The 23,036-nt window shown below is 35.8% G+C and overlaps 1 protein-coding gene across 1 annotated transcript; it reads left to right on the plus strand.

The window, feature by feature from the left end:
- Positions 1–13,964: 13,964 nt before the first annotated feature.
- Positions 13,965–15,178, plus strand: LOC112779703 (uncharacterized). The gene has a single exon (XM_025824038.3). The coding sequence runs from the start codon at positions 14,101–14,103 to the stop codon at positions 14,971–14,973; it is 873 nt and encodes a 290-aa protein (XP_025679823.1). The 5' UTR covers positions 13,965–14,100; the 3' UTR covers positions 14,974–15,178.
- Positions 15,179–23,036: the final 7,858 nt, after the last annotated feature.

Genomic DNA, 23,036 nt, shown 5'->3' on the forward strand with positions numbered 1-23,036 from the left:
ATCCTCTTTTATTGCATTTGCTTATTTTCATTCATTGCATTTTAATTTTATTTTTGTAACTTGTTTTCTCTTCTATTTTCTAAGTTTCTTATTTTAATAATGGTGTTGGATTCTTATATTCAATTGTTGAGAATTTCTTGGTTAATCTTGGTGCTTTGTGACTTGTTTGGCATTAATTGTAATATTTGCTCTACACACAAGATTAGTGCTTTAGTCCTTCCTGATTCATGATCCCTTGTTTTTGTACCTCATCATCATTGAGTTAGGATGGGACCAAATGCTCTCATGCTTATCATTAATCTTATTTGTGTCAATTATTGATTAAGCTTGATGCAACATGCTCTTCATGTCATTTGCCTATGCTTTGACTTTACTCTTGCATCAAGTATTAGTTGATATGCCCTTAGCTTATATTGTTTTCTCACTTATATGTTGTAGCTACCATGTAGTAAGAACCATACTTTTATTTGGCATTAGCCCCGCCTATGTTCTATTTGCTTTGATATCTTTGTTGTAGGCTTAATTTTCTTTCTTTTTCTTTCCTTTTAGGTTGGCCACCAAGAAGGAAAGGAATGGAAAGAATTCTAAATGGGGGCAACAAACAAGTTCATCCACACAACCTTTTGAAGGAGTTCATCAATTGTAGCAACCCGTCCACATTGATCTCCTTTGCATGCACCGAGGACGGTGCAAATTTCTAAGTGTGGGGAGGTCGTCCGACCGACCTCCATGGGTAACAACTTCCTTTTTCAACACCAATTCTTGATTTCCTTTGCTAGTTAATTGTTGCATTACATGATAGGTTGCATGTTAGTTAGAATTTGTACATATTTCACCATTTCTTTTTATATTAGGACTACTTGGTTAGGGTGATGATTTCTTTTCCAAGAAAAATTATTTTAGGGCATCCTACCAATTTGAAAAAAATTTTTTTGTGATGAACTTGCTTGAAGAATTTATTTTGAAACATGGTTTTCGAGCTAAGAACACAAGCATGTGAGTTTTGAGCCAAATTGTGTGGTTACATCTTATAACCACTTATTCTCATTCTTGTGTGCATTGTTCTCTTTCTATAATTGTAATATTTGATTTGTTTGATTCTTTATGTCCATTGTTCCATGTATACATGCATTTATATGATTGAGGCCATCATTTCATTTAGCTCACTTACCCAAATAGCCTACCTTTCATCAACCATTGTTAGCCAATTTTGAGCCTATTTAATCCCTTTTGTTCTTAAGTTTAGCACATCACTACCCCTAAGTGAAAAACAATAAATATCCCTTAATTTGAATCTTTGATTAGCTTAGGCTAGTGAGGGTGTGTATCATTTGGGTATGAAAAACTTGAGACATTGGTTGAGGTAAAAGTGTAATTTTTATTTTTGTTAAAAATATTGGGAATAGGGTACATATTCATGCACTATATGTAAAACCATATGCATTGATACATTGTATATACTTTAGAAAAAAATGATGATAAAGAAAAAGAAAAAAATTTTATATATATATATATATATATAAAAGAAAAAAAATAGAAAAAGAAAAAAAAGAGAAAAAGAAATAAAAAAGGGGACAAAAATATCCCAAAGTAAAGTTCAATAAAAAAATCAATGCATATGAAATGTGAATTAAAAAGAATGCATGAGTATGTGAAAAAGTGGGAATCATGGGTAGCTAGGTACTTTATTAGAATTTATAGGTTGTTATATAGGTTAAGTGAGAGCTTAGGTTAATCAAAGATCCAAATTTCAAGCTCACTTGACCATATGCATCCTCACCTTTACCCTAACCCCATTACAACCTATGAATAAGTCCTCATGATGAATGTATGCATGCATTGAATAATTGTTGATTGTTAGATGAAAAATAAATCTTAGAAAGCATGAGTAGAAGAGAATTGAGTGAATCGACCCTATACACTTGAGCGACTAGAGCGGATACACTTCCGGTGAGGGTTCGATGCTCAATTCCTTGTTCCCGACTTTCATGAGCTTTCTTCTTGCAAGTCTATTTGAACTTCATTTTGATATTTGAATTGGTAGAGTTTGTGAATCGTCATATAACCTTTGCCCTACTTGTTCATACATGCTCTTGGAGATTGATTTATTTTTGACCAAGTAGGTAGAATCATTTTGTATTTAGTTGCATTCATATAGATAGGTACATATAGTTTCTTTGCATTGAATAAATATTCATACCCCTTTTTCTTGTCCTTCTTTATTCTTAGCATGAGGACATGCTTGGTTTAAGTGTGGGGAGATTTGATAAAACTTGATTTTTTGGTTTATCTTGTGCTTATTTTGGGGAATTTTATCAACTTTTCTCACATTTATTCAATGAAATAGCATGGTTTTGTAATTCTCCCTAGATTTGTGCTTAAGTGTGAAAACATGCTTTTTAGGCCTTAAAATAGATAAATTCAATTCACTTTAATTCCATTCGATGCGTTGATATGTTTGTTGAGTGATTTTAGGTTCATAAGACAAGTATTGGATGGAAGAAGTGAGGAGAAAAGCATGCAAAATGGGAGAACTCATGAAGAAATGAAGGAACCGTACAGCTCTCAAGTTTGACCTCTTCGCACTCAATCGACCATAACTTGAGCTACAAAGGTCCAAATGAGGCGGTTCCAACTGCGTTGGAAAGCTAACATCCGGGGCTTCAAAATGATATAAAATTTGCCGTAGTTACCTGATGTATACGGGCGCGCACGCGCCATGTACACGTGCACACCGATAGAGCTGCGTGGGTCCACTTTAAGCAACTCGTTGGGGGCAATTTCTAGCTCATTTTGGGCCCAATCCAACTCATTTCTGATGCTATTGAACCCAAGGATTGAGGGGGGAAGGAACCAAGTAGTCATAGTTTAGTTTTCATCATGTTTTAGGGTAGAATTTTAGAGAGAGAAGCTCTTCCTTCTCTCTAGAATTTAGGGTAGTTTAGGTTTAATTCTCTTAGATCCAACTTTTAATTCTTGTTTTGATTTAGTTTTCTCTTCTAATTTCTTGTTGTTACACCTTTGTTCTTCTAGTTCTTGTTGTTAATTTTCCTATTTTGCCATTTTTATGTTTATGAACCATTATTGAATCTTGATTTCTTTGAATGCAATTTCATGTTTCTATGTCTCTTTTATGTTACCTCCATTGTTATTGTTGATTTCTTGTTGATGATAGTTATGGATCTTGTTAATTTTTGCATTTGGTGATGTTTACTTTTCTTACACTCTAAGTATTTGATGAAATGTTTACACTAGTTTTTGAGTAGTTTTCTTTACTCTTGGCCTAGGCTAAGGAAATTGAGTGACCTTGAGTCATTGGGTCTCATTGAATTGGTGATTTGAGAACCCTTGGTGATCAATTTGATACCCATTGACACTAACCCACTACTAATCTAATTAGTAGATCGGTTAGAACCTATGAGTTGATGTGATCAGAGCCATTTGATATACTTCAAGCATAGAAGTAAACTTAATGAGTTTGGTTCCTCATAATTATCAATATTTGGTTTGTAGACAATGATGGTGATCTCAATTACCTATGTCTAGCCAAGAGTTCTTTTCTTTTATTTTATTAGTTCGTATTATTTACTTTCTTGTTGGTTACTTTTTTACCAAACTATAAAAATCAAACCTCCCTTGCATTTTCATAGCCAATAATTGACCACTTCATTGCAATTCCTTGTGAGACGACCCGGAGTCTAAATACTTCGGTTAATTTTCATTGGGGTTTGTACTTGTGACAAAACCAAAATTTTTGATGTGAGAATTGTTTGTTGGTTTGGAGCTATGCTTACAACGAAGTTCTTATTTCTAGAAGAGAAATTCTAAACCATCGAGCAAATCTCATTATCAAGGAGGAGACAGGCCGGTCGACCTCCCCAATATCACCTTCACTCAAGAAGACGCTGTGGGCATCATCCCAGGGCATGATGACCCCATGGTCATCACCATAATACTTGCCAATGCCACCCTCCATAGGACACTAATCAACTAGGAAAGTTCCGCGGATATCTTGTTCAAATCCGCCTTCGACAAGCTCGGCCTACAAGAAAAAGAGCTCAGAGCGTATCCGAATAGCTTGTTTGGACTCGGAGACACCCCGATTCAACCACTAGGATACATCTCCCTGCATACAACCTTTGGGAAAGGAGCTCAAAGGCTTACCATCTTTAGTGACTCCTAAGTAGTCACTTCGCAAATAGAAGGGAGCTATCAAGCTAAGGATCCCACTATGAAAAAATACCTTGACAAAACCAAGGAACAGCTCGAACAATTTAAGGGATATGAGGTCCGACACATACCTCGAGAACAGAATGCCAAAGCTGATGCACTCTCAAAACTAGCCAGCACCAAGCCAGGGGGCAACAATAGAAGTGTCATCCAAGAAACACTCCAGAGTCCATCAACCTTGGAGGCAAAAAAGATTCTAGCCATATCAGGACAGGATCAAGGATGGATGACTCCCATAATCAACTACCTCAAGTCAGAAACACTTTCCACAGACAAAAAGGAGGCAAAAAGGCTAGTACGAGAAGCACAATACTACACCATAATACAAGACGTCCTATATAATAGAGGAATCTCTACACCTCTCCTAAAATGCGTCCCGACCTCCGCTACAAAGGAAGTTCTCGAAGAGGTCCACAGTGGCATGTACGGCAATCACCTCGGAGCATGAGCTCTTGCCAAAAAGGTACTCCGAGCTGGTTTCTACTGGCTGACCTTGCAAAGGGAAGCAACAGAGTTTGTCAAGACATGCCGACCATGCCAGAAGCATGCCAACTTCCACATAGCTCCACCTGAGGAGCTCATCTACGTCACTTCACCCTGGCCATTCGCAAAGTGGGGACTCGACCTCCTCGAACCTTTCCCCCAAGGGCCCGGACAAGTCAATTTTCTCATTGTAGGCATAGACTACTTCACAAAGTGAATTGAGGCAGATCCATTAGCTAATGCCACAGCCCAAAGAAGTTGGAAATTTCTATACAAAAATATTATCACAAGGTTTGGGGTTCTATGCTCCATTACCACAGATAATGGTACCCAATTCACCGACACAGGCTTTAGAAATTTGGTGGCTAATCTAAAAATCAAGCACCAGTTCACCTCTGTAGAACACCCACAAGCCAATGGACAGGTGAAAGCCGCCAACAAAGTCATACTGGCCGGGTTAAAACAGAGATTACAAGGCACCAAGAGAGCTTGGGCAGAAGAGCTCCCACAAGTCCAATGGGTATATCGGACAATACCGCACTCAACTACTGGAGAATCACCATTCCGATTTGCTTACGAAATGGAGGCAATGATTTCCGTAGAGATAGAATAAGGATCACCTAGAATGATCCTCTATAATGAAGATACCAACTCCCAGGCTCAAAGGGAAGAGCTCGACCTACTTCCAGAAGTCCGAGAAAGAGTTCGGATTAAAGAGGAAGCCCTAAAGCGTCGAATGGCTCTGAGGTATAATCGAAAGGTAGTCCAGCAAAGCTTCACCACCAATGATCTCATCTTAATCTGAAATGATATCGGAGCAGGTCGTTCAGGAGAAGAAAAGCTAGCAGCTAATTGGAAAGGACCATACCGAGTAATAGAAGTACTAGGGAAAGGTTACTACAAGGTGTCTGACCTCGAGGGACGAGAGCTACCAAGGTCCTGGCATGCCTGTAACCTAAGAAGGTACTATAGTTAGAAAATAATAAAAGATCTTAAGGTCAAGGTGCACTCTTTTTCCTGAAAAGGTTTTTTAATGAGGCGCCAGGCTAAGATCTACAAAAATTGCTCGACCTAGAAGGGTAAGCACTCACATGTATACACTCTTCTTCATATTTCTATCTTTTATTATTATTTGAATAAAGTTTTCAGATTTTCTAAAAAGTTTCCTACCAAGACGCATTAATCTAAGCTCATAAAACGCAAAATTCATCGCCCAATTACAAAGAAGTCGGCAAGGTGAAAAACAAATTCATCGACCAATTACAAAGAGGTCGGCAAGGTGAAAAAACAAATTCATCGACCGATTACAAAGAAGTCGGCAAGGTGAAAGAGATAGAAGCAGATTAATGCAAGAAGTTACAAAAAGTAACCCATAAAAAGTGACCTGACGTGGTCTGACTAAAAATGGATTACTAAAAATAACTTAATAAGGCCCGACAGAGAAGTCGGACCAAAGAAAGGATCAATAAAAAGGGACGAAGACACCTCCAAAAGGTTAAAAGTGCTTCGCTGAAAGGAACAAGTCTTGCGAAAACAGACATTACTTAAAAAGTGAAGGCACAAGTCAAAATAGAGCTAAAAAGTCATCCAAGCAAACTATAAAGAAAAGGTTTCCCTTGGAACACTACCTAAAAAGTTGTTGGAACATGACTAAAAAGCTCACGTCAACATCAAACTCAAGACGCAAAGCAAGCACGACTCCGAGAAAGTAATAAAAAGCCAAAAAGGTTAGAAATAACTTAAGGCTCAAACATGCTTAGCAAAAAGGGGAGCTGCTCTGCTCTGACAAAGGAACGGTCTCGAAGCAGGGCTACGAAGAAGTCGATAACTAAAAAGGTTCTATAAGAACACTTAAAAGTTATCAGACAAGTTAGCCCGGACACCAAAGGACCACCTCGCTCAAACAGAAAGCAAGGCATGATTCAAAAGGGCCAAAACCCATACTCAAAAGAGGTCGGACAGTGAAAATACCAAACCTCTATAAAAATCCACAAAGGTTGCAAAGGAAGGAATAACATATCAGCAAAAGTATACCTGCTATAATAAAGCATTAAAGACTCAAAAGGCTACTACTGAAAAGCAGCCTCAGAATTTAAAGTATTTTGTTTTGCAAAATAAGGTTGCTAAGAAAAGCGACCAAATGTCAAAAAGGTCAACCAAAGACTTACACAAAAAAAATGAAAAAAGTTCAAAAGTCCACAAGTCAGACTATAATACAAGCACAGAAAATTACAAAGGATCTAAATTCTCCCCAGTAGCGGCATCCTTGGCTGAAGGAGGAAGAATGGTCGCGATCGGGACGGCATCGACAGTTCTATCAGGACGATTTAGGATCTGCACGTCGGGATCGGACTCTGGCTGGTCGACCTCAGAAGGGGCAGAAGAGGCTGAAGTAGCTACGGCTTTCCCTGGCGGCACAAGAGGAGGACTCTCGTCCTCGTCATCTGGGGCAGGCACGATCTTGCTGTCCTCCACTACGTTATCTAAACTGAATAAAGTGAGATCGAGCTCAGGGGCAAGAACTTGGACCTAGACCTTCAAATTATCATATGCATCAGTCACACTACCCACCAGATGACCCTGGAGCTCAGCATAGTCAGACTGAGCAGACTCAAGCCTCTTCTTAAACTCCAGTAGCTCGCCATAAGTACAGGTGTAGCTCTTCTTGTACTTTTTCGCCGTCTCTTCAGCCAGATTTGCAGCTGCCTCAGCAGCAATAGCCCGTGACTTCTCCCTCTCCACATCCAGCTCTAGCTTAGCCACCCTGGCATCCAGTTCATCCTTCAAGCCCTTAATCCTATCAAACTCAGCCTTGGCTTCCTCCATAAAAGCCTTAGTGGCATGAACATGGGACTCCTTGATAACCCGGGAAAGGGCCGCCCCAACATTGGCCACTCGGATACTACTACTCACAACAAAATCAAGATGATGAAGAATTGACACATCATCCAAAGGAATATTACCATGGGGAGAAATCAATTTGGTAGCAAAACCCACACCATCAAAGTCCTTGGCATTCAGATCATAAGAAACAACAGTTTTTTGACATTTTGGGGGAGGACCATCAGCAGTAGCAGCACCAGAAGTTGGGTAAACAGGGTCAGAAGGAATCGTCCGAACTTGAGGAATCGGAATGATCTTCCTCATCCCAGAAGCATCTGAAGTCGGCTTCTGCAGAAGTACCTGAGAAGACCCTTCCCCCGAAGCCTTCGCCGATAAGTTTTGAACAGCCGTTGCCTTCTTAGCTCTACGGAAGGCCTTCATAGAATCCGTAGATTTCACCATTTCTAAAAAAGGAACAAGGAAAACAACATTAGAAATCCGTAAGGAATAAATTGCCAAATAACAGAAGAAAGCCATTATAAAATGAAGACAAACACTACCCAGCTCAACACGAAGGAGGGAAGGATTTCCTAGAAATCTCTTCGTGTCCAGATGAGGAGGCTCTCCCCAGTTCTCCTCTAAGACACCAACAACAGCTTGTTCTAACTCGCTTAAGCTCTCCCAAGAATATTTAACAACTACTGGGTCATTTTGCCACGACAAAGGAAAGGTGGGTTCATTATTTTCGTCTAAAAAGAAAGGTCGAGCATCCTTAACAGCTTAAACCTTGAAGTAATAATTCTTGAAATCACGGAAAGACTCGTCATACATAGAAAACACTTTCTTCCCTTGAGTAGCTTTGAAAGAAATCCAAGAGGCTTTCTTCTTAGCTAGCCCAGGATTTGTCAACACAAAAAGATATAGAAAGAGAGTCTGGGTAGGTCGGACACCCAACTCCTGACACAACAGTTGAAAAATCTTTATGAAACCCCATGAGTTCGGATGGAGCTGGGAAGGGGCCACATTACAAGACCACAGTAGGTCAGTCTCAAAGGTGGAAAAAGGGATGGTGATGTTCAACTGAATAAAGAAGTAGTCATAAGCATAGAAGAAGGGTCGTTCTCCCTGAGTCAAAGGAGGGAAACTAACCCTCTCTTCAGGGTCAGGCGATAACAGCTCATAGTTCTTTTCATCATCCCTATTGCTATAGATCCTATAGAACCTCCTAAGCCTCTCGCAGTACTCCAGATCGGCCACAGCAACGCACATAAGGACTATAGAGTCCAGCCAGTCGGCCATGCCCACGGGGATCTTGGTAGACATCTCAACAATATTTTTTCGGGAAGACATACAACAACTACACCTACAGCAAAGGAAGATAACAAGGGTCACTACTAAACAACTCGGACGAAATCAACAAAGAAGGAACAGCCAATCAATATAGAGGCGGGGCAACAAAAAGGGCACCCCAGGGTCTACGAAAACAAGGAGTATTCAACAAAGCCCAGGGGCACCCTTTGGAGGCAATAACAGAAAGAGAATCCAGAAAAGGAGAAGACGCAAAAATTGGAATTGGAACACTAACCAACCCTAAACCTTTTAAACACGCAAGAAGCTCAACCTAAAATACCAGCATTCCCTCATACATTCCCTAATATAAGCAAAACTACTGATAGGCAACAGAAACCTCAAAGGTGCACATTTTAGTAAAAACAGGAGCAGCAGGAAAACCACAACGTCGATCGAAAACAAAGACATAATCTTTTTGTGAAAGGATCAAGCTTCTCAAGACAAACTCAGCAAAAATCAAAACTTTGCAAACATGCAACAGTGAAGGCATACATAAAGACGACTATCGAAACATAAAAAGGAAGGAGAATACCAGCCTATAGAGGAAGAGGAAACAAGCGCGAAGGAAGGCTCAGACAGAAGCAACGATCGAATCTGCGCCAAAGAAACGCTCTCGGGCAAAGAAGATAGAAAGCTTGGGGGCGTGAAAACAAGAAGAAGTCAGAGGAACGAAGCGCCTAGCAAACAACAAGCAAAGAACGAAGAGAAAGGAAGGAAGAAACTGAAAGTGATTCTTTAGAATTCAAAATGAAATATGAAAGAGGGAAAAGAAGAAACGGCAAAGGGAAATTTAATGAGTTTTTATACCCTCGCACGTTCCCAAGGAAGCGCAACGCACGCTACGATCAAAAAAGAAAGAGAGAAACGCTTCGCATTCAAGCAAAAGCAAGCCTGCCAGAAGTTACACAAGAAGATCGACCAAAAGCTAAATGCCCGAGCACAACTTCCTCAAAGGGGTCGAAGTCTAAAGACACGACCTCAAGGGAAAGATCGAACTCGAGCAGGGGCACTGTTCATATCCTGGGTTAAGCTATGCGACCCGGACTGACTGAAGACAAGAGCGACCGACCTCTTAAGGTTGGACCGCCACCGACCTCTCCTTAAAGTGTTTGGCCAAATCGCCATAAAGGCTCAAGCAGGCCCAAACGAAGGAGCGCAACCCATTCTAAAGGCGGCTAAGCCTTAAAAGATAAGATAAGATAACTAACTTATCTTAAAGGACACCCCATGCTACTATAAATACACTGGAGCACCCAGGTATAACTCATACTCTGATTTTACACATAAAAACCTACTCAAAGCCCGTGCTAACTTAAGCATCGGAGTCTCTTGTAGGTACCACCACCCTCCGGTGATCAAGGATCAACAACCGCACCAGCTCCAACAAGTCGAACATGATCGTTTCGGCCACCACCGCAGATCTCCTCCGAGATTGACCTTCAGTTTCAGGTAACCCACGGAACAATTATGTAGGAGATAACTTCATTTTATCTCATAAATCGTAAATAACAGAATCAGAGCAAGGAAGAAGAAGATGACTCAGCCATGTATCCTGGTTCAGTTACCTCGTACAATGTAACCTACATCCAGTCTCCACCACAAAGTTAGTGGAATTTCTACTATCTTTCCAAGTATTCAATACAAAAATTTCCAAGAACTCAACATAATCCTATCAAGAACACACAAGTTTCAACATAAACTTGACTTGGCCAAGGTAACTACCTAGACTCAACACACTAAGTTCTTATCCAACTTAGCAAGGGATACCTCTCAAGTACATGAGACAAAACAGAAATACAAACAAAAAAAAATATGAAATCACTCTTGCCTTTTTTCTCTGAGTGTTTCTCTCAACCTTTTCTCTCTATGTCTTTTTTTCAATGCCTCACTTTCATGCCTTTTTCACTGAATGAAAGGCAAAGAAAGATACAATATTGAAACCGAATATTCAATAATAAACCATGAAGGAGATGATGATTCAAAGCCTTAACTCTATATGATGAACCTAACTTCTGAACTCAAAACCTTGTTCTTCATCAATAAACCAGCTGTAATCCCTTTTTCTTTTTCTTCATACAGACCACAAAATTTGGGATTTAAAAACTGATTTTGGGCTTAATCGAGGAGATAGGTGCAGTAGCAACTTGCTTGCTCAAATGCTCAGTGAGGTTCCCAAATTCAAACCCTTAAATTCATGCTTTGACTTCAAGAAACAATTTCAACCATTGATTCACAATAGAGAAACTTAGCCACCACTTTCTTCATTTTTTACTTGAAATGGAGGTGTAGGGAGTAGAAAAAAATGTGAAGCAATTGACTTGCATGTTAAAGAAAACAAATTACCTTTAATTTTTTTTGAACTCTGCTTAGCTTACTTTTGCTTGACTTGATTTAACATTTGCTTCCTTGATTAGCTTTTTCTTTCTTTTAATTTGGTGGTTGAATGAAAAAGTGAAGCTCCCTTTCTTCTTTGTTATTTATCCGAGGTGAACTTATTTAATCTTGGGGTTTTTTTCCATTTGGCTTGTTTGGTATTGAGTTGGATTGATGATTCAATTTCTATTCAGCAGCCTTGGAATCATTTGGTTTCATAGGTTTGGGCTGCAACAAAAGCAATTTGAGCCTACACACTTAAACAACATCATCGAACCCACTTGGGTTATCAACAAAAATTCAACATGTTTGTCATAATCATTTTTGTTATTTATTTACTAAATTCAACACATCTATAAGTTTATGCACATGCATAACATCTATAAGTACATATAACTAACATCCAAAAATTAAATTAATGTATATTAGTTATTACATCCATACACATATCATTATTTTTTATTTATTGCATAAGTAACTATCAAGTTAATACAGATGTTTTTAAATTTTATCATAATTAGATTTAAAAAAATGTCAAATTCTTAAATTAATGTATTCAATTAATAAATTTACTCATAACATCCATAAGTTCATACACATAATATCCATAATTTCATATTAATAACATCCATAATTTTGTACTCATAACATTCATAATTTCATATATATGATATCATAATTAATAAATTTTTATAATTAATATTACCAAATTAAACTATGCCTCTTATTGTATTCTTCAAATTATCTTATATGTATACTAATGGATCATGATTTTAATTATTTTAATATTTTTTATTTAATATTCATATGTAAAGTTATTCATTAATTTTAATATGATGAGTTAATAATTACTTTTAAAAATTTATTTTTAAATTTTTGTTTATATTTTATATTTTATTTTTATTTTTTAATAGTCTATATGTAAAATATGAGTTGTATAGTAAATATTGTTAAAATTTTTAAATTTAACATCTATAATTTTAAACACATAATATCTATAATCAATGAATTGGTACTAATTTATTATTTGTTATTTTATTTTTTCAAGTCAAAAACTAATAATTAGACATTTCTGATTTTTCGTAAATAGAGACTAATCAAATTTAAAATATCTTTATTTTTTATAAAATGTATTGAGGTGATTTAAGATTTTTTAGGATTAAAAATATCAGAATTTAAAATTTTTATTTAAAAAAATTATAGAATTATGAATGTAATAATAAAAAATAATTTTTTGAGATTTGGTTCACATTAAATTTAGAATTGACTTTTGTATAATTAAATGAGAGAAGATATGTTATTAAAAAAAATTAATTGTATCAATTAAGTTAAAAGAGTGATTTACACTCTTTTATCATTACAAATATTATTAATTATGTATTTTTATTTATTGTTTATAATATTTTGGCTATCTATCATTACTCTAATAATGTTAAGGTTAATACATATAGTGTAATTATTTTTTTAATTTTTTAATGTATTCATATATTCATCAACTTTTTAACAATTTTAATTTTAATTAATGTGCTCATGGTACATCAACTTCTAAATAATATTAATTTTAATTGATGCTGTGCAATATTGTTTTACAACATAAAAAAAATTATTCAAAAAAAAATTAAAGTATAAATTTTAATATGTTATTTATTCGCTAAATAAATAATAATACATTTGAAGAAAAAGAAAGAAATTCTTTAAAGCAAGGTGGGGCAATTCTTTCCAAAAGAAAGCGACACGAATAATGTACTCTTTTTTTTCCAATTTCTAATGCACTATATTTTGTTTAGTGTATTTCAATTTTTGACAAATTACAATTTGGTATCTAATCTATATCATCACATATTTAAAATTTAATTTTAATTTTGTTATATTGATGAAAATTTCTGTTAAAAAATTAATTTGGATAACTTTTTTCCTTTATTCTTGTGAATCAGCCAATATATATATATATATATATATATATATATATATATATATATCAAAAGGATTAATTTCATTGACAAATGATCAATCATTCAGGTCAACTCGGAGAAATTTGTCCCTCCAAAATAAACATTATGCTTCTGCACCTTCCAGGCCAAATGGAAGTTTAATAATTTGTCTGACTTGGATGCGTGTTTTGGTATTATATACTTATTTTAGGAATTATAATACAGAGAAATGAATTTATTATGCTTAACTGATGAAGCAGCGTCATACTAAATTCAAAGCGGTTCATGGATCGGTCAAATTTTCAGCCAAACAACCAAAATCATTCAGTGCTCCTTCGTACCAAACCAACAAGTGAATTTGATGGAATTCATCCAAAAATGCATATAAAATTATATTTCGGTCCAAATATATTAAACTACTCTTTTATTTTAATCTATAACAAGAATAAAAAAAATCTCGTAGTCCATAAATTTAGTCTAAGATACCATTTTAATTTTTATTATCTTATCTTATCTTATCTTTATTTTTATCTTTCGTAAGTAGTATTCTATATATGTTTAATTTTACTTTTATAATTCAATTTAATCAATCAACAATCAATAAAATTTCATCTATTCTTTTCCTATTCCTTCACAATTTTATCAAAATATACATTAGAAAACAAGTCCACGTCCTACAAAAATGTCAACTACATAAACAATGGACGTGACAACCACTTCTAGTTTTATTTTGCAACAGCATAGTTGTTAAGTCACATACATGGAGATAGAGAATGGAGACCTTATAATGTTTATTGAATTGAACTAGCCAGAGCCTACTTAATTGGTTAGCAAATAATAAAGAAGGGGGGACGGGGTGTTGGTTAGATTCAAGATTTAATTTGATTGCTTGTTCCTCCAAGCAATAATAATGGGTTGTCGTTGGTTGAGAAAAGCCAAAGAGTTGTTGTTCAATCAAGGTTTTCCAACACCAAGAGGTGTTTTCTACCTTATCACCACCACACTCCTCAGCCTCCTCCTCCCTCTTTCGTTCCTTCTCTTGGCGACTCTCTCCGGCGCGCAATTCTACCTTAAAAGCCTCAATTACATTTTACACCAGCCTTTACCGTACATCTTCAACCTTGCACTGCACGTCAACCCATGTGTTCTGTACTTTCTTGTGTCCATTGTCACCATGGCTACCTTGATTCATGGCCTAATGGGTAAGGCCGCCCTTTCGAGCGACTCGTGGAGTTCCTGGTCATCTAAGACTAGTTTTCATCTCTACATAGCATGGATTCTCCTTTCCGCTTTCCAATTTTGCATTGGATTGGGCATAGAGGGAAGCATTGTGGCCGGAGTTTATGACTTTGAGTCGAGCTTTGGCGGCGAGAGAAGCCTGATAAGCAGGGTGATTTTCCTCTTTGGATTGCACGAGACTACCCAAGTTTGGTCTAGATTTGTGGTAAGGCCGGTCGTGGATACCACGGTTTATGGGGTCGCCAGAAAAGAGAGGTGGATTGAGAGGGTGGCTGCGGCCACTAGCCTCGGCCTCATGTGGTGGTGGAGGTTGAGGGATGAGGTGGAGACTTTGGTTGTTATGACTCAAGTTAAGAGAGAGCAATTGTTGGATGTGGGATTGGCTGATTTTGTTGGGTGGTGGTTGTATTATTTAACCGTGACAATTGGTATGGTAAGAGTTATCAAAGGTGTTATGTGGGTGTTCATGATTTCACTTTGCAGAAGAAGGCCTACACAAATTTCTCAAGTGGAATCAGGTGATGATAATGATGACAAGGTGTAAATTTGACCAATTCTGTAATGTCTTTTCCATTTTATTTTTAATTTTTTCTTTGGGTTAAGTTTATGCTCTGATCATCCGAGATACCTTTTCAAAGTTGCAACAACTTTCTTAGTGTGTTGTATTAGTAGCGTACTAGCGTGTTATTTGGTCAATTTGTTTATAATTACTTCTTTAATACATGGATCAAATCGTAGTTAACATTCAACTAGGTGCTACTGTTGAAAATAGAATGCTGGCAGATGACTTGTGATTGAGAAATGCAAAAACGTGGGATCTGATAATTTCAATTAAAATTTAAAATCATTGCTAAACTCTGTTGTTCCAAGAAGCGAATAGTTCTAATTTACTAAAATATTCCAATTCTAAGGTGGCTTTTTTTTCGTGTTAAATTGTCGAACTTATTATTTAAAATAAATATTAAATATGTAAAAGTGATTTATTTTTATATTTTTAAATTAAGAGGTAATGACCAAATCAGTATCCGAAAGATTAAAACACTGACATTGTGGTACCTGACTATTGTAAACGACAAAATGGTACCTATTTGATTTTAAAATCTGACAAACGTATCCATAACCTGGCCGGACCTAAGCTCCGGTGAGGACAATGCTTACGTGGTCATCGGATTATGCTGACAAATCATGTTTTAATTGAGTTGTCATTTCTAATTAATTAATTTGCTAGCCTAGGTGGAAATTAGGTTAATTGGAATTCAATTTGCCCCCAAATCATTAGTCTTTGCCCTAATCCCAAATCAACAAGTGTTGTTACTGCTGGGTGACTTACTGTGACTTAGTGTTTCACTAAGAGTAAAACTGAAAGGTCACGTAAAGAGGGAGCGATGTTGTCCTGGTTACTTGGCGCGAAGAAGAACAAAGAGGATTTGAGAGACATTGTCGAAGTCGTAGCGTCAACAGGGAGGGGTTGGTAGTGGCATCATCGCAACCCCAGTCTTCGCAAGGAAGAACGCTACGTAGAGGTAAGTTCACCTTCACTCCATCCTCTCATTTACGTGCCTTCTATCGACAGCATTATTATCATGTTGATTGTTTTATTCATTGTATCTTCCCTCTACGATTTTTTAGATGGATCGTCTAGTTACCTTTGTTTATCATCACATGGGTGCCTTGAAAAGGAGTGTTGACGGTAATGTGATATACGACGGGGGTTTAGTAACTGAGATACACAGGGTGAATGTGGAGACATGTAATTTGTTCTTTGTTGAGGGTTTATTTCTAGACTTGGGTTACCCTGGATACAATGAGGTGTACTGGCTAGAACCTGGTTTAGAGTTAGGTAAGGGTCTTAGAGTGCTTAGGACAGATGCTGAAGTCATGAGAATGTGTGAAAGTGCGATGAAGAATGACAACACTGTACACCTATATTTTGATCACCCCATTGACGCAAACCCTGAAATCATTGATGAAGAAGTCGTGTCTGATGGTAGTAGTGATAGTGTGGTTGAAGTCAATCCAGATGGTGATAGTGTCAAGGAGGATGAAGTTACTAATAAGGTTGACGGTCATGCTAATGAGAAGGAGAATGAAGGTGTGAATGAGACCAGTGGTGAGGTTAATGAATTGGAGATGGTGTTGAGTGTGGCTGTGAAGGAGAATATGAATGACGGTGTAAATGAGGCCACTGTTGATGTTAACAAGTCGAACAAAGGTAAGAGTGGTGCAGGGGAAGAAGCTGAAAATGACGGAAATGTGGAGAAAGACACTGAAGGAGCATCAGCTCCGGAGAAACCTGCTAAGAAGGTTAGAAAGAGACATCCAAGACCAGCCCCTAGTGGTTTACTCCGAGAAAGAAGAGCTGCCAAGAATGAGGGTGTAAATGAGAGTAACCATGGAGAAGCTGAAGCTGGGAATGAACCCACAGAGGAGACCAATGCTGATGATGTTGCTGGTCTCAATGGAGGTTCTGAATTTCGAGAACCTTTCGTGGATGAGGAAAGGGCAGAGGAACCTGTTACAGAAAACCCGACAGGTAAATTAGTTTTTTTTTTTTTAGTTAGAGTATATTTGAATAGAAATTGCTTCAATTCTCATGTATCTCAACTGACTTTGCAGCAGATAATGTAACACAAACTAGTGGGAGGGACAATGCAAGGAGAAATCATCCAAGGCCTGAACCGTCTGGGCAAAGAATTATACCTGGAAAGGAGGATGAAGCACCAAGGGTAGAGGTGCCTAACCCGAATAGAGAAGATGGTGATAGTAAACCTGAGATGTACCAATATGAATTCGAAGAACTTTGTAGCCCTCTGCAACTGATGACGAAGAGGAACATGTATTTCCTCAACATAATCCCAACACGCCATGTGGAAAAATAACTTTGGAGTTGAATATGGAGTTTGAGACCATGGAGCAGTTCAAAGCAGCAGTGCAGAAGTACAACATACAAATTGGGAGACAGGTGTTCTACCTTAGGAATGAGAAGAAGAGGTGTAGGGTGATCTGCTATGATCCAGACTGCCCTTGGTTGTGCTACTGTACCAGGACCAACTACCCAACATCCTTTCAGATAAAGACATTTGTGGACGAGCATACGTGCCCCAGGAGTAATAAGAGTAAATTTGTTTCATGTGCTTGGGTTGCTGAGGAACTGGTCCCAAAGCTGATGATCCATCCCAACATGCTGCAGAGAGAGGCACATGAATGGTTTAAAGTGGAGTATGACATCTCATTCAACGAGAGGATGATGTATAGGGCTATGGACAAAGCCAAGGAAGTTATCGAGGGAACAGAGAAAGATCAATACCTAAGGCTCAGAGACTACCTTAACGAAATCATGAAGGCTAATCCTGGTAGTTGATGCAGAAACTAGGGAAAATTGGAGATTTTTTCTGGAGGAGTTGCACACAGACATTGGAGACTTCAATGAGAATGGCTGGGTTTTTATGTCAGACCAGCAAAAGGTAATGTGGACTATCTTAATGTTTTTTGAGTTCGTGTAAGTATATATAAATTAGTTTTCAAATGTCCTCTAATTCATTGTGGTTACCATTCAATGCAGGGTTTAATCCCAGCATTACAGGACGTCATGCCAGGGGTGAAGCACAGATTCTGTTGTATGCATATGTGGAGAAATCTGAACAAGAGATGGAAGGATAAGAAACTTAAGGCAACATTTTGGCAATGTGCAAAGGAAACTACTGATCAAGAATTTAATGATGCAATGGGAGCTGTGAAATGGATCAACAAACAGGCCTGGGAGTACTGGGAGCATCACGAAGGGCTGCCATGTCTGCCCCCTCCATACAAGAGGCCTATTGGTAGACCTACAAAGAAGAGAAGAAAGGATAGCACTGAGCAAAGTTCTGGCAGCCAATACAAGGCCAAGAGAAGATATGGACAGATAACATGCCAAACCTGCAAAAGGGTGAGCAATACAAAAACCATTACTTATATGTATTTACTTTACCTTTTATGTCCTATCTGTAACTTTATTGATGCTGCTTTTCCTTACTCATGTGTTTCTTGCAAGGCTGGACATAATAGCAGAACTTGTCCTGACAAAGGAAGTGGAACAGCAGCTGAAGAACCAGATCTTGATGAGAATGAAGCTAGGGAGCAAGAAGCTAACTGGGAGGAGACCATGGAGGCTGCACACGCTGCACACGTTGCAGATGAGGAAGAGCTCACTCAAAACCATCCACAAACTCAGCCTGATCAGGTAAATGTTAATGATTTATTTTACATTGTTGTACTAAACTGTTGGATCTGTCTCCATAGAAGATTTGATTTCATGAATGCACAAACTGATGCAGAATAACATCAATGATGGCAACACTACAACAACTGCTTCAGCCCCTAATGTAGCCACCAATTACATTGAGGACAATATTACAAAATTCCAACCTCTCACTGTTATACTATTATAATCTACAATGTCTACCTACTTAGCCACCCTAAACATAATCAAAGCCACATTTAACCCAATCAAAATACACATAAAAATTAGGCACAACTCAACCCTCTTCAGATTCTCCTTCATGTCATTCACCACAGATAGTACCATCATCATCCTTTGAATTTCCTGGCCATCCCCACAGTCAACATTGATTTTGCCTTTCTTTTTGGGTTCTGATTTGCCCAGCATATTACTGTTCTCTGAAGAAACTTCTCCTTCCACACATTCCGCTTGTATTTCATCCAACCATTGGAAATACCCGCAACGCATTTCTGTGTTCTGGCACAACACGAAGAGTTCAAACATCAGAGAACAATCGAAATCTAAAAATGAATAAGAACAGACGATAAACCAAGAAGGGATATTATTCTACTTCCTCACAGAGGGCAGCGTAGAAACCATCTATCAGGGTTGCTACTTGTCTTCGACTTCAACGGAACCACTGGAAGGGGACAAAAGCAACAGCCATCGTAACTTTTACTCACAATGCCCGAAGCACCATCCACGTCGCAGGCTTGCATCGAGGGCTGCCTTCTCAGCGTTGCAGATCTCCCACGAGCCCTTACAGAATGCATCTTCCAATCTTGGATGAACGAACAGAGAGCGTTGTTGATTTGGGATTAGGGCAAAGACTAATGATTTGGGGGCAAATTGAATTTCAATTAACCTAATTTCCACCTAGGCTAGCAAATTAATTAATTAGAAATGACAACTCAATTAAAACATGATTTGTCAGCATAATCCGGTGACCACGTAAGCATTGTCCTCACCGGAGCTTAGGTCCGGCCAGGTTATGGATACGTTTGTCAGATTTTAAAATCAACCATGTACCATTTTGTCGTTTACAATAGTCAGGTACTGCAATGTCAGCGTTTTAATCTTTCGGGTACTGATTTGGTCATTTTCTCTTAAATTAAATATTAATTTTTAATTGTTTTGACAAATTAATTATCAAATATTAGGTACCATAACAATTATCATTTAATTAAAAAAAAATAGGGGACCGACATTTTTATTAAAATTTGGTCAGCACTTAACCAGTAAAAGAAAATTAAGTAATTCTACACCATTAAATATAATTTCACACCATTAAAAATACTAATAACAGCTAATTAATAGCTACAAATCACAAAATTTACTCGTCATAACACTCCTCTTTAATTAATTCTACCACGCTAAATTCCATTGTCGTCATTTTAGATGTAAGTCTCATTTGTCACTTTTTGGTTTCTTTTCTATTTTTTTTATTCTTCATTTATGTCAAAATACTTCATATGCAGTTAATTATCGTTATAAATCGATCATCTTTACTTAAATACATAAAGTACTATTTGCTTCTTTAAAAATAATAAAAAAATATTAACTCAAAATATTTTAGTTATTTTAATTTAGTTTATAATTTTAGTTATTATTTATTTTATTTTATATTTTTTAATTATTTTTAGAATAATTGAGTAATAATAGATATAATAATTATATATTTATAAATATTATATAACATAAGAGTGATGTTAGATGTATAAATATTTTTTGTAACCAAATCTAGTTAAGTTGGTGCAAATTTAAAAAAAAAACACACACATATGTCGTTGTTCCTGATTTCTTGCGCTTTCTATAGCACACAAATTTTTGTTAGCAAGCACGGAGATTTATTGGTATAACACATAAATTTTCAAAGTATAACACAAATATTTTACAAATAACATAAATTTATCGATATAACATACAAATTTTTGCACATAGCACACAAATCTTAGTACATAGCACAAACTTTTGCTGCAAATATATTTTGTAAGTTGGGTGAGTCAATGTTATCGGTATATAGTCTTCCAAAAATTACGTCAAAATGTCTATGCTATATATGCACTGAGATTTTGTGTTGTACTTAATTCATTAGTAAAGTATACAAATTTTTAGATATAACACATAAATTTTTTCACATAACACATTTTTTTGCTGTATTTTGTTAGCTTGGTAAGTCAATGTTCTAGGTATATAGTTCTCCAAAAATTTATATCCTGCACATCAAAATTTATGGGACAATCTACCTAATTAAATAAATTGAGTGAATCCCTTACCTATATACACAAAATAGAAATTTCTTACATATATGTGTATTTTTATGTTTATGTAAACCGTGGAAGCCAATCACGGTTTCAATTTAATACATAAACCGTGGCTACTAGGCACGGTTTACTTGTGAATGGAATATATCATAAACCGTGGCAAGCTACCACGGTTTACTAAGGGAGGCAAATGCACATAAAACATGGTAAGCAGCAACGGTTTATGAGAAGAGAAATTCTATATATATGTGAGTGAGATTCAAGCTGGTGAAGAGATTATTGTCACAATAGAAATAACAACAATACCAACAAGAATAATTCTACTAACAATAACAATCTATAACAATATATAAAGTGAATAGGAGAGTTTGGTGTCCATTTTCTATTTTTTCATCTTAATCTTATTAATAAATAGTGTTTAATATAATTGTCGTCTTAAAATTTGGTCAAAAATGTAATTATTAGTTAATTTTTTTTGTTCTTTGTACAGTTACTTTTTTATTCTACGCATAACTTCTACTCATGTTGTCTTTTTCTCTATTCTATGGAGTACATGTAGTACTCTCTACTTATCTTTATTTTACTTAATTAAAAAAAATAATGATAAATATGTGTATGGAGAATAGTAAAAAAAATGAAAATAAAAATAAAAATTTTTTAAAAAATAATGGAATAAAATATGATTTAACATATTAAATATAAAATTTAAAAAAATTAGCAATTAAAATTATGCAAGAAAAATAGTTCTTTAAATTTAAATTTTTATATCTGCTTCAAATTAAATAAGATTAAAAAAATAAATAAATTTATAAATATTTATAAATTTTTATCTTAATTATTACATATAATAACAACATAATAATTTTAGTATCATACTTAAATTAATTTAAATTTTATTATTCTATACATTAAAAAATAAATAACTTATAAATTTTTTTATTTTTATTTATTAATAAATTATTATTTATTAAATTTTTTATTTTTTATCTCAAATTTATAATTTAAAAAACATAAAAATTAATTTCCTAAAAATATTAGAAAAAATATAAAATATAAAATTACAATTTTGTTTTGAAATTAAATGAAATTTTAATAAAATCTTAATAATTTTATTAGTTAGAGACATAGAAGTTGACATATTAGATCTAGAGAAATGTTAAGAATTATTACAAATAAGTGTTAAGAATAGGAAAGATATTCAACAATAATATAATATTTTTATATTCAATTGTATATGTTAATAGTAGCTAAAATAGTAGTGTCCATATAATATTACTCTTTTAAGAAGATATAAAATATTTGATATTATTTTTTTATAATTGTTGGCAAATTTTATAATTTGATTAACAAAAAATCTGAATATTTGATATCTTAAATTTTGTCTGAAAGCAATAAAATATGACTTAACAAGTAAGTCTGAAAAATAATAAGAATCTATATAATAGATATACATCTAGATATCTAAATCAAAGAAGAAAAAAAAAATTTCTTTAGCAAATTTTTAATAACTCAAAAGTTAACACAATGGTAGTTATGGATGAAAGTGATAAACAAAAATGAGGGTTGGAATAATAGTTTACGTTCAAGGCCTCCTCTTCATAAACCGTGGGAAGCAACCACGGTTTATGCCTAAGTTTTTTTCTTCCTAACCCGTGGTAGGTAGCTACGGATTATGCCCAATCTCTTTCAACCATAAACCCTCCTAGCCTCCAACGGTTTACGTTGAAACTAGAAACCGTGGTAGTTTTCACAGTTTACATGAAAATGAAATTGCACATGCACGTAAGAAGTTTCTGTTTTGTGTATACAGGTAAACAATTCACACAATTTATTTAATTAGGTAAATTGCCCAAATTTATGTGTTGTGCATATTTCATTGGTACAGTATACAATTTTTGCATATAACAAATTTTTACTGTGAATGCATTTTGTTAGTTGAGTGAGTCAATATTTTAAGTATATAGTCTTCCAAAATTTCCTGTGCTATGCCCTAAGACTTTTGTGTTGTTTTTCAAAACTTATGTACTATACGTATTTCATTGGTTAGAAGAAGAAGAAGATGAAGACGACGAGAACAACAAT

The sequence above is a fragment of the Arachis hypogaea genome, chromosome 19 (assembly GCF_003086295.3).
Source record: "Arachis hypogaea cultivar Tifrunner chromosome 19, arahy.Tifrunner.gnm2.J5K5, whole genome shotgun sequence".
Classification (NCBI taxonomy): domain Eukaryota; kingdom Viridiplantae; phylum Streptophyta; class Magnoliopsida; order Fabales; family Fabaceae; genus Arachis; species Arachis hypogaea.

Excerpts from the sequence above, each read along its gene's own strand:
- LOC112779703 (XM_025824038.3), top strand. The coding sequence starts at position 14,101 with ATGGGTTGTCGTTGGTTGAGAAAAGCCAAAGAGTTGTTGTTCAATCAA.